The sequence below is a fragment of the Zophobas morio genome, unplaced genomic scaffold (assembly GCF_036711695.1).
Source record: "Zophobas morio isolate AGI-343-1 ecotype UQ-CSIRO unplaced genomic scaffold, CSIRO_AGI_Zmor_V1 ptg000345l, whole genome shotgun sequence".
In the NCBI taxonomy this organism is placed as follows: Eukaryota; Metazoa; Arthropoda; class Insecta; order Coleoptera; family Tenebrionidae; genus Zophobas; species Zophobas morio.
Genome location: NW_026972449.1, coordinates 135679 through 148722, shown reverse-complemented (window position 1 = coordinate 148722; position 13044 = coordinate 135679). Strand labels below are relative to the sequence as shown.

At 25.7% G+C, this 13044-nt stretch overlaps 1 protein-coding gene and 1 long non-coding RNA gene across 3 annotated transcripts; one reads left to right on the top strand and one right to left on the bottom strand.

Annotated features, from left to right (window-relative positions):
• Positions 1 to 589: 589 nt before the first annotated feature.
• On the bottom strand, positions 590 to 5702 carry LOC135120139 (CAP-Gly domain-containing linker protein 1-like). Its single transcript, XM_064044463.1, has 8 exons — positions 5664 to 5702; positions 4810 to 4966; positions 2049 to 2380; positions 1592 to 1909; positions 1287 to 1523; positions 1019 to 1205; positions 888 to 959; positions 590 to 702 (listed from the first exon to the last, which is right to left on the bottom strand). The coding sequence occupies exons 2-8, from the start codon at positions 4895 to 4897 to the stop codon at positions 590 to 592; spliced, it is 1347 nt and encodes a 448-aa protein (XP_063900533.1). The 5' UTR covers positions 4898 to 4966; positions 5664 to 5702.
• Positions 5703 to 9609: 3907 nt separating this feature from the next.
• Positions 9610 to 10619, top strand: LOC135120130 (uncharacterized). Of its 2 annotated transcripts, XR_010278521.1 has the most exons (4): positions 9610 to 9679; positions 9789 to 9866; positions 9925 to 9961; positions 10490 to 10619. It is a non-coding gene; the product is annotated as an uncharacterized LOC135120130 (long non-coding RNA). The 2 variants fall into 2 exon arrangements; XR_010278520.1 differs by lacking the exon at positions 10490 to 10619 and having other exon boundaries at positions 9925 to 10015.
• The last annotated feature ends 2425 nt before the right edge of the window (positions 10620 to 13044 follow it).

Here is a 13044-nt window from a genome sequence, read left to right as displayed (position 1 = left end):
ATGTATATGACTACCGTACCACAATGAGACATATATTATGTGCATACACCGTTAAATATTAATCTTAGGATAATTGTTTTTTTTCCAAAATTCCTACTCCTATCGCGAAAAACTCTTCTCCTTTATATATATCAGTTTTTATTCTTTAGTTTTCTTTGTTACTTTGTGTAAAGATAGATAACTTTTAGTAATCGAGGCATAACCCCTTCAATATTCTTCGAGGTATTGATATATCTAAGGAAAGATAAATTATTATAAACCAGTTTCAATATCTTATCAAAAATATTTTAGTTTTAGACGTTTTATTCACTATTATAAAGAAGTAGAAATATTTATAACAGAAATCATACTACTTTAAGAGACTTAAAGAATCGTAAAAATATAAAAAGATCGGTTAGTTGAATATCCTATATTGTATTGCTTTCCTTCTTACGGGTGATATAATATAGCCTTTTTCAATCTACACTCAATGGAAGGCAAAGGCTTACTTACTTTTTTATAAATCTTACTTAATTGAACTCCTGTAATTCCCTTAAACAGAAATTCGAATAATAATTAAAATAATAGTAATAGTAAATACATTATAAATTTATTGTAAACTCGATTCCAATTGTTTTTTAAGAAAAAGTTCGTTAAGCAAACTTATGGCCTTTTCACGCAAAGATTCGCGAATAAAATGGATTTCTTCAGGAGTTTTTGCAGCTACAAAGAACATAATTAAAACTACTTATTAAAATATAAATATAAAGTGAGTTTATATTTACAGTGTCTAAATTTTAGACTATGATTTTGACAAACATATCCCAAAAAAAATAAAAAAAATAAAGTATTCTTTAATGCTAGTATTAAAAAAAAATGAGAGAAGAGAAATAACTTTTTCAACTTACATAAATCCACATTAGAATTTTTGAGAATATGACTTACAGCCGTTTGGATTTGCTCTTCAGTAAAATTAAATACTGCAACATAATAACTGTAATAACAATTGAAACAAAAATAAAGACCGGCATTAACCCACCAGAAGCAGGTTGAGTTGTCACGCGCCCCAACAACGCTTGAGTGCTTTCGTTTTCAGACTTTGATATTTTTTGGAACAAAGTTTGAAGCTCCTGATAGAGTTGAGGATGCACAATATTAATACGGTTAAGAGTTTCTTGCTCTTGTTGGTTCAGCACTTGCTTTTGCGCCAGCTGTTCTAAAAGAACCTAACGATGGATATATATATAGTAACTCAAGGTCACCAGATATCTGCTTGTAGTAAATAAAAATAAGTTTATGTAAAAAACTTTTCTTTGGTTGATACGTATAAAAGTGGCTTTTTTTTGGGCAAAGAGCTGCTTTAGGTTCTGTAGGGTTCCTTCTTGGGGCCGCCCGCCGCCCTCAAGGCGTATGGAGGCACAAGCACTCTCGCTAAAGTTTGTGGCCGACAACATTTGCACAACCTGTGCTTGTTTTTGTTCCAGTTGTTGTTGGACGGAAGTCAACTGGGCAAGTTTTGACTGGGCTATACTAATCAGTGTCACCTGGTCAGTAGTCAGTTTTCAACATTTAATAATAGTAATAATAATAACAAATTTTTTTTTTTAATTACCAGTTGGTTTTGCTGTGTGAGCAGCTGCGTGTGTGTCTGCTGCAGAAGATCGAGCTGCTGTGGAGTTGTGGAGGGCTGGGTGGCCCGATTCGAAACCAACTGCATATGCAGGATTATCTGCTTTAACGAGGATTGATTCTTCTCCACTTGGCCCCTCAACACGTGGATATTCTGCTCATTAGACTTCTGCTGTTGCACGAGGTTGTGCAAAAACTTTTGGAGTTGCACGTGGTCCTGCTGAGGAGGCGTCACTAGCCTGACTTGCGGAGATTCTTTTTTAATGGCCTCTGGGTTATGAACCACAGGACTTCCAAAGTGCTTTCATTTATATATATAATTTGAGTTAAACATTATTTCTCCTGAAAAAAAATTATTTCATAAATTATCGAATTTATTAAAAAAAAATTTTTATAGTGTAGATTGAAGTAAGTAAGCAAAATATAAGTAGAAAGAGAACTTGAAATTCTAACACATTGTCTCCTTTATCAACTTTGCTAGACTCGCGGCCATCCACTTTTAACTTTTTATGAAACATCAAATCCTTCGAGCCGGGTCGAATCGGCGAAAAGATGGGACTCGAAAATGGAGAAATACTTTTTTCTACTGCGATTGGCTCCTTAACAAAAGTATCTGCCGAGGATTCCATTAGCGCTACTGAGGAGGTTTGAGAAAAAATTTCGGGTGTAGCAGTCATTGGCTGATCAAGCGTTGAAATGTCGCTTATTGGGCTATCATTGATGCGTTGGTTCAATGGGCTTTGGTGTTGCTGTAGATTGGGCAAACCATTACCTTTTGATAATATATATATAATTAAAAAAGAATATATATTAAAAATTATTGTAATTTTAAAAATTGTATTGTAAATATAATAATAAAAAATGAAATAAATTTCTTTATAAATTTTTATATTAAAATTATCATGAAATAAAATTTTCTAATTCCTTCTAACAATTTATATAATTAATAATAACATAAACTATTAAAAAATTATACTAATAAAGTTATTGTTAAAAAATGATAGTTAATAATATTAAATAAATGTTTATTACATTATTATGATATATAATAATATTATTTACTTAAAAATGTATTAAAAAAATTAAGTAAAATTAATAATAAAACGTTTTGAATTAATAATGATATTTATTGCTGTATTTAACGTAAACAACGGAACAGGATTGAATCTTTTTATTATAATAAAATAATTATAGTAATTATAAAATTGTTTATAACTATTGAAAATACTATTTAATATTAAAAAAATTAAACCTTTGCATAATGGTAAAAGTCAACGTTACCGCATATATATCATAATTTAAAAATAAAAACTTTTAATAATATTAATAAAACGTTGAAATTACAATAATAATTACATTAAAATATAATTTATTATGATGATAATAATTAAAAAAACTTTCAATAATAATAGAAATATATAAAATAATAAACTCTAAAAATATTTATTTTATATATATTTATTATAATAAAAATTTTAAATAGAATAATAAACACTTAAAATAATAATAACACAATTTTTTTTAAAAAATATTGTATTTATTTTTGTCTGAAAATGTTATTTATTATTATTTATTTATAATTATTATTTTGAACTTTCTATAAATATTTTAATGTTTATATTTTCTTATTCGTTAAGTTTTAAATACTAATTAATAAAAATAAAGTTCCGATTAATATGAAAAACAGCAAAAATTTTAAAAAAATTATTAAATATAATATATTGATAATATTAGAAAAAATAAACAATTTTCTGAGCATTATTATTAAATAATTATAATAATAAAAACGATTAACTAGTATATTTAGTAAAAGGTAATTTTTAACAAAATAATATTAAATAAACAATTAAAATAAAATGATTTATAATTATAAAATATAAATATAATAATATAATATAAAAATACAAATAATATAAACATTGTTGAAAAATATTTGTAATAATAAAAATACTGACTATTTTATAAATTTTAGAAATTATTAATAAATCTAAACTTTATAATAATAAAATAATCATTACCGCTTGAGGAAAGTCAAAATATTGATATTAATAAACGAATAAATAATAATAATAACTTAATAAAACTATATTATGTATTATAAGTAATAATAATAAAATATTAATAAATCTTTCATATAATAATCTATTAATAACATTATAAATATATTTATAACTATTAATATAAAATAATTAATAATATGTATAAATAAATAATATTTTTATTATAAGTATATTTAAAATATTTATAAAAATAATAATAGTTTTCTATTAATATTTTTATTAATAAATATATTATTATAAAGTTATTTAAAAATAATGCTGAAGAGTGGTGGGTTAACTTATTATTAATATTTTAATACAATATTATATATACGCATTATTTTTTTTGTTAATTTATATACTTTATTATATACTTTTATTTCTATGAAACCACACAAACTTCTTCGTATTTATTTTTTATAGTTAAAATATAAGTTAGAAAAAAAAGTTTAGCAAAAAATAAAAATCTCATCTTAATAATAATAAGTACGTGAAAAGTTTTATAATAATAAGTATACGGCGCAATTCGATAACAACAATTTTAATTTATAGAATAAAATTGACTTTTTTATAGTAATTAAAAGAATTACTAAAAAAGTATTTTTATAAGAAAACATACATTTTAACTAAAATTAACAAAATGAGAGAAATAAAAAATTTAAAGAAATTTGTAACAAAAATACTTTTCTTCTAAAATATATAAAAAGAGAAATAAAAAAATAAAAAATGTCATATTTTTCAGAGAAGATAAAAAAAATGAAAATAAAAACAACCACTTTTCTGAGAATTTAGATGTATAAATTAAATTTATATACGTATTAGAAAATTGAGTATCAACTAATAGTAAAGAAGACAATCTATTAATTAAATATAAATAATTTGTAATAAAGTAAATTCTGGCTCTTTAGATTACTTAATTACTAGTTAAACTTGGTATAAATTAATTTTTATTCGCCTTATGTATTTCAGCCTAAATAAACTTTAATAAGATTTCTTTTTTTATGAAAATTCCAAAATAATAAAAAATTATTTAGAAATGCTAGAAAATACTTTTGAACTACGATCACAAAATTATATTTTATATAAATTTAATATTTAATTAAAAATATTCAGTGAACATTAATTCATAGTTTCTAAAATTTTGATTATAAATTTAGAAAACCTGTTAATATTGTACGAAGTAAAAAGTTAGTGTCGTCATGGCTATAAGTAAGCTTGTGCTCTGTATTTAAAAAAGATTCACATTTCATAGAATCAAGCTGTGCGAGAAGTCGAGAATAAATTTCAGAACGATTATAAATTTCAATGTCTTCTTCTGTCTAAATTAAAATTTTACACAAATTTTAAAAATTATTTTAGAAATTTATTTTCAATAATCTCTTAACAATTATTAAAAATTTAAAATTATTAGATTTCGATTTGAAAAATAAAAAAAATAAAAAGCTCTAAGCAAATAAAAATAAAACTATTCTAAACTATTGGTCAAAGAGGTTAAGCTTTAATAAAGAATGCACTTCTTATAAAATCTTGTTTTAATTTTAAAAGATATATATAAAAGCTACTAAATACAGTAAAAGTTTCCCTTATGAAATTTCTGACTCAGTTTAAATTAAAATTTTAATTTTATATAGGTATAAGCTTTCGTATTTATTTAATGGAAAATTTATTCTTAAAAGACGAATAAATATTATATATAGAAACGGTGATATAGAAATTTAAGACAAAGAAAAGTGTAGTACGAAAATATAAATATAAAACATTAATTTTAAAAATTTATTAAAGTGTAAAAAATAATATAGTCGTATAGCTTTTATGTTTAAAAGAAGAATCACTATACATTGTTAATATAAAAAAGTAAGGTATATTTAAATTATAAATAGTTAATATATAAGCGGAATATATAGAGTTTACTTTAAGTATATAAAAGTATAATTTAGGAAGAATATAATAAAAATAGTAAAAAAAAGTTAATAAGGGGCAAATAAAAATTTACATTAAAAATTTGAATTTATTAACCACTTCTGGGAAAGATTCTTCTGGAAGAAATTCTTCAATATATTTTTCGACTTCCAAAAGGTTTTTGGTTCGGAATAATCTGCTACCTATTTATTATAAAAATATTAAGTCAAATATATTTCAGTAAAAAAAAGGTTTTTACAAATTCCAGGAGAAAAGGAAGGAACTCTTCCTTCAGTTAATTCCTTTAAATCTTCATCTTCTGAAGAAAACTTTAATTAATTTATAAAAATTATACAATAATTTAAGGTTTAAAGTAATAAAAGTAGTCACTTGTGTAGGAACAGGAAATGTTTTTGAATAAGAGGTAGTGTTTAACAGCAGGTGTTCTAGTAACTTTAAGTTTCCAGACCAGGAAGAGAATTTATGAAGTAAATCATCCCTACTCTCGTTAGTTTAATATAAATGCATTTTCTTTAGAGGGAAAATAAAAGAAATTATAACTTAGTTATTTAACTAAACCTACATTGTCCAAAGATATTCATATAATATAGTAGGGCTAAAATAAAATTCTTACTTAGCATTAATAACAGGTATATAATATATATAACTTACTATTATATTAATTAATCAACTAGCTAATAAAAAAAAATTGGAATATTAAAGGATGTTTACACGAAATACTACTAAATTACCACTTCAAATTTGGATTCAAAAACACGTCGTTTTCTACAAAAGTTTTCTTTATAGAATCAAAAATACTCAGAAGGCTTAATATATCATCCTTTCGATGCAATACAGACATTTTTTTTTAATGCTCTTTAGCTTTAAAAATAGAAGATATTAGGTAGAAGAGCCGCATAAGCTCAAAGCCGTAACAATTTATTAGAGTCGATAACGTTCTAACCCTTTACAGAGTGTGCATAGTTAAGACAATTCAACTTTTATAGTTTTTCCTTTGCTTGTAGATAATTATCCTCTACAATGTTTAAAGTTAAAAGATTTTATGAATTACTAAAATTTTTAGGATAAAAATTTCTAAATTATAATAATTTATAAAATAAAGTAATTAAAACACGAAGGTCATGGTAAATATATATAAATTTCCTATTAATACTTCTAAGATTTTAAGTCTACGATAAGAGTAAGTTTATTATTCTCGGGCATTAATCAGGAGAAATTCACTGAAAAAATTTATTGGCTGGACTTAATAAATTGTACTGGTTTTGAGTTGAACTGAAACGGATAGTTAACTAGATATATACTTATAAAGCAAACAAAAGTCTAGGCCTAAAAAGAAGTGAGGTTACTAAGTTGTTAAATAGCTCATTTCAGATTTAGAGTAAGTAAAGCTTTGAGTCAATACTAACAGGCAAAAATGGCATGCTTCTGCGAAATATTTTTTTTTAGTCAACTTACAATAATCACCATCTCGTATATACTATTATGCAAAAAAGACTTTGCCTTAGTACCATTTTTATAAACAATAATAAGAGTGGAACTCTAACTGAAACAAGATTCTTGAAATGTCTTTTATGTGGCACTCAGAGTAGCATAGAAACTGTAGAGTTGAGCCATTTTTGGTCTTTTAAAAAAGTTTACAAAACACTTTAAAGTGGTAGAGTTCTCTCTCTTCTCAATTTTAAAGCCAGAAAGCCCGAGACAGGGTAATATAAATAACACTCAAAAAAATTGGTTAACTAAAGTGAAACTCAACTTTATTTTAAAAAATAATAAAACTTAATAATAAAAATACATATATAAATCCTGATAGAGAATAAATATGTAACTAATTCTTTACGCAACTTATATTATAAGAATATAGTAGTAAACTGAATAGACATTAAAGCGAGCTTTATAAAAAGAAGAGCTCACAATATACTCTACTGTAAAACAGCTTCTGCGAATAATTTAAGGGAAATAACTTCTATGGAGATAAGAATACCCACCTCTCTTTGCGTCCAGGTTTACGATAACCTGATTATTAATTTTTTTAAGCCATTAAAATAAATAAGTATATTAAAAAATGCTCTTTATCAACCTTGTAATCTAATTTCGGCTTTAATTTTTTTAGTTAGTTTCGTTATTTATAATAAAACCTAAGTATACACTGGAACCCTTTAGACTAAAAATAATATTACTTTTATGGAGAGGGCGGTCTAGTCTTCACTTTAAACTTAATCCTAAAGTGCATTGCGTGCCTGACATGCGCACGCTTGGACGCTCTAACTAAACTCACCCTGCCAGTAGATGACTAGTGTACAGGAGTTTGAAAAGACATGGTCCAAGGCCTCTAATTGAAAGTTGCGAGGCGGAGGATTGTTTCATCTAGCATATATATTTAAAAAACTGTTAAATAGTTCCTTTGCTTTTAAAAATAATATTTTGAGTTCTTTAAGCAAAGGGATTAAAAAGCTACCATGCGATCGGGAGTATACCATTCGATAAATAGTAATAGTACTCTTCGCTTCAATTTTACCACACCAAAGCTGCTTTCTTTTTATAAGAGGCTTGATTACTATAATAAGTAGAATTCTAGTTTGATTTTAGCTACCAAATACGGTTTGAATTATTTAATAAGATCATTAACTATTAAACTCTTCTCTATTTACTAATTGTTATAAATTCTAGAAAACTAATTACGAGTTTTTTATTTCTAAACCTGGAGACTAGAATCTATAACAATTGCGACAATTTTGCAATACGGGACAAGCTAGTCTAATAATTATAGCTTATAGATAGACGAACAAAATGTTAAGGCACGAACGTGGAGCAGATAAGAAATTTCAAGCATTTGTTTTCTAAAAAAATAAATATACATATAAGGATACATTTTTATATTCTATCAAATAAACTATTTGTATTAGATAATATTTTACAAAAATTAGTGGCGATTTATCACATTTGCCCAAAGCTGCTAATAGTGCGTTTTCTAATTTGCATCATAATTTTAACCACGTGCTGTAGAGGTAGCTTTTTATCTAAGTAATCTCGTTTCTTAAGTTTAGCTATATAAACATTTTGTTTCTAACATCGAATTACAACAACCTGGGCGAGCTTAAGTTCTTTTCAGATTCCTAACCACTAAAACAAAAAAACTTCCCACGCCAAAATTTCATAACTTTGAATTTTGCGGAATGAAGGATTTTCTTTACCTTAACATGAGTCCTTCATTAAATAGCTTCTAGTATCGATAATTTTAAAGTCATTTACCTTTCCTTAAAAATATGAAAGTCTAAATATATACTTGGGCAATTATAACCCAAGGCCATTTAAAGGTTTTTTAAAACTAATTTAAAACTGTTCTATTTCAGAAACTTGAAAATTGTTGTATAACTGCAAAAGCGATATATTTATTCATGTGAAAAGGATTAGTGAGATGGTAATGATGGTGAAAGTGCTAGAGCTAAATTTTAAAGGCTGGGAATAGTATGCAAGACTTAACATAGTCAGGCGTTTGCAGGATGAGCCCTCTGCGCTATTTTTTAGCCCTTCAAAGTGATCATCCAATTTTTTCATAGAATATAAGCACACCCGATCCTTATCTGCAAGAAAGGCATTAAAGTAGGCAGTAACTAAGCTTTGTAAAACGGATATTAGTGAACCTCTACTGATTTTTAAGGGCCGAATGTACATGAAACCATGCATAGTGAGGTTGCTACTAGACGAAAGCCCTAAAGACGGGGGTTGAAGATAGATGGAGTTTACTTTTACTTAAAACAGCTCTAGTCACCGGTCAAAGATAACTATCGCAAAAGTTTGTAAATAGTCAAGGTTATAAAGATTGCAGATGACTTCACCCTCTCCATCAGGTTTCTCTTAACTGGAAAGTTTACTTTTACTTATGCTAAAATTGAAACCTAATAGAGAACATACCGTCACCCAAAGCAATAACAAAGAGTAACATCGTAAAAACTGGCATTCTTTTAGAAAACCAATCAAATATTAAGTTAACTTATTAATATTAACACTATTATATGATCATTTGATTTAGCCATATAAATGACTTAACCTTTCGTACTTATATTAAAACTTGAAGAACAGAAATTGTTTTTCCTTCGCGGATTTCCGCCATGGTCGTCCCCTACCTAGATATTATTTATAGTTTAAAAGTTTATCTCTTTATTCATAAATATAATAATATCAAAAATAATAATAGTATTAATTATATAAATTTCTGAACAGAAAGAACTGGCTAACAATGAATATAACCCTGATAAAAAAACACCACCTAAAAAAAACTTTTCGCATGTTAAAGCAAAAGTAGACTCTTTAGCCTTTTATTTTTTAAAATCGCTAATATTATTTTACTTGTTACTAGGTGGGCTCTTTAGAAAATAAAAATTATGTTTCTAAAGGTGGTAAACTTACTATTCCTGCAGCTAAAAAACTTAACTTTTCTTCTATAAAACCTAAAGTAATTGTGCAATTTTGGCTTTCAGCAGTTATAACGTTTTTATTTATAATTAAAATTTAAGTATAGTAATAAACTCTGCTACTCTTACTAGATATTTATAGATTTTCCTAAATAAATATAGTAGGTATTTTTGTGAAACCAATTTGTTAATACTTTTAAGTTTTTATTTATTACTTCTCAATTATTTATATTTAATAAGCCTAGAGAGTAGAGTTTTTTTATGTCGTACACTAATTTGATACCCTATAGAGTTATTACTGCTTAGTTTATATTAAACTTATAGTTATTTTTTTTTATTTTTTTAACTTTTTAGTTCTATAAAATATGTTATGTAATATCAAAAAAATGGATTTAAAGATGATATAAAAATACGTATCACTATAAAATGTGATCTGTTGGTGGTTTAAAAAGTTTTCTTTATATTCATATATATAGTAAATTTCAAATTTTTTTTGTACTTTTTCTTTAGGTTAAATCCTTTGAAAATATTAATTTTGTTACCAGAGGAGGGAATATTCAAACGCCTACATACAAATACGATTATTCCCATGTGAAGTCTAAGGCAAGTTTAGGCTTATTTTTCAATCGATATAATTTACTTTTTACAAATACTCCTATAAATTGTTAGCAGATTTAAAAATTTTATATAAATTTATAGTATAAATGAGGTTTCTATAGCATATACTTTATAAGAAATATAAATACATTTTTTATATTTGGCCATCGAGCTTATTCAAAATAGATTGGTTCTTTATCTGAAAACAGCAGAAAAGTTACCAATAAAAATTTCGAGCTCTCCAACAAAAAGTTGGATTTTACGGCTTCTGAGGCACATTTTATTTTCATATCAACCTCGTTCCATCAAGCCATATCCTAAATTTTTTGTTTAGGCCCCTTTGACTCCCCGAAAATCTTCTAAAATTCCAAATTTTAAAATTCCAGACTACTCCAATATTAAATCAAAAGTAACACTAATTCTTTATTTTTTTCCTTTAAGTATTTATATTATTGGCAAAAAAAAATTTTGTATATACTATTTCACTCCACATTTTGTAAAATTCCGCTTAAATTAACTATATATAATAGATTATTTGTAAACCTTGAGCGTTCCCAGTCTTTAAATGGTAAGTTTATTTACATTTTAAATTGGGGTTTCTATAGAGTTAACGTTGTCTTAGTTTATTTATAAAGACTTTAGTTCCTTTTGTTATTGTTTCTAACAAAAAGTTGTGTTACATTATAAACTTTGTAAAAATTAATAAAATAGTTGGATTGGAATTGATCTTTGCTTAGGCTTATTTATTACTTTTTAATAAAAAATTTTCGGAATAATACAGGAAACTTTTTTTGTAAATCCTTCTTTATTTAAAAAAAACCGAGTTGGTTTTTGTTCCCTGTTAAATTTTTTTTTGGTTCGAGAGTTTAGTAACAGTAAAAATATAAAAGGATAAAAATAATTTTAAAATATATTCTGAGTTATGTATCTTATGAAATATAATGAAATCAAAATATAAGCCTTTACGACATCATAACAAGACTTTATTGAAAACTGTGAGGAAAAAAGTTGATAAGGTTTTCTTATAAAAAGTTAGTATTACTTAAAGGAAAAAATTATCAGTTAAGGAATAAAAGCTTTAAAACTAGGAAAGCAAGTGCTTGAATAATATTATAATTAATTCTCTTTTCTTTAAATAGATCTGTTGTTGTAATTTGGGTAACTTTACTCTTTATATTATTGGAAGTTTTAATTACCTGTACTACATAACTTACATTGCCTTTTATCTTTTTTTTTTAAAATTTATAAACTTGGCATATTCACTTTTGCAATATTCGTAAATTTTTTTAAGTGAATTCAGGTTTTCTGAACTGGTATATCCGCTTCTCACAGAAAATGTTAAGAAAACTAAGAAAGTAGCTTTGTTATTTTTAAAGTAATAATTGCTTCGAGCGAAGCACACTTAAAACTAGACTTTAAAAATAAAGTATTTGGAAGTTAGTCGTTTATCAACGCTAAACAACAAACTTTTTAAAAGCAAAAGAGCTTTCCTAAAGAGCCAAGAGGTTTTAATTTATAAAGAGGATACCAGCAAGCTTCCTCAAATTTTATGTGTAGACTGATTGTGTAAACCTTCTCACTAGCTCTTATTATCGCTTTTTAAAAGTGTCCTTATGGCAGTACTAAATAGTTTACCTCCCTACAAAATTCTAAAATAGTTAAGTTTTATTTTCTACACAGATTTAATAAAACCTTCAGTTTAATACCAGGATCTCCTTTTCTCACTTTAATTTTAGGGGTCTTCCTTATTATTTTCAAAGTTACATTGCTTCTTTATATTTTAAGTTCATATCTTCCTCTTAACGGTAAAGCACTTGTTTATAAGCTGATTATTTTTGGAGTTTAGAGTAATCCCCTATAAAAGCAAAGGAAGAGTTCTATAATTTGCAAAAATTTTTATAAATTTTGGTTTAATTTTCTCGTTTTATGAAAAGCAATATTTTTTTACAAAATTTACAACTTTTTAGTTTCAGATTTGCTTAGACAATGACAATGTTCCTGTAGAATTTTTTGGAATATAAAGTGCCCCTTTGCACTCCCTTTTTCTTTTTATAACTTTTGAGGCGTTTAAAAAATTATATTAAGAATTAAACATATAGCCTGAAGAAGATATTTAACAAACATTCAGTTAAAAGTCTTTACTCAAATATGACTGACTGTTTTCTTCCAAACTTGTCTAGTGTTTATAAAGAAAAATGTACATTTATCGCAGAGTAACCAATTCAAAATTGCATTTTAGCCTTAATGTTAAAAGCGATATTTATTAAAGGTTTACTTAAAATATTTAACATGTAAGTTTTACTTATTGAGTATATCAATTTGTAAATTAAAAAGGTAGTCCGCTTTTTGTGGTCATTAACACCAGAATGCTTTTTTTATCAATCCGGTGTTCCAATGTGGCTCCTTTCACTTCAAAATTACTCAAATACTAGTTGTTTATGGTCCTTCCGAAGTACCACTATTATTTT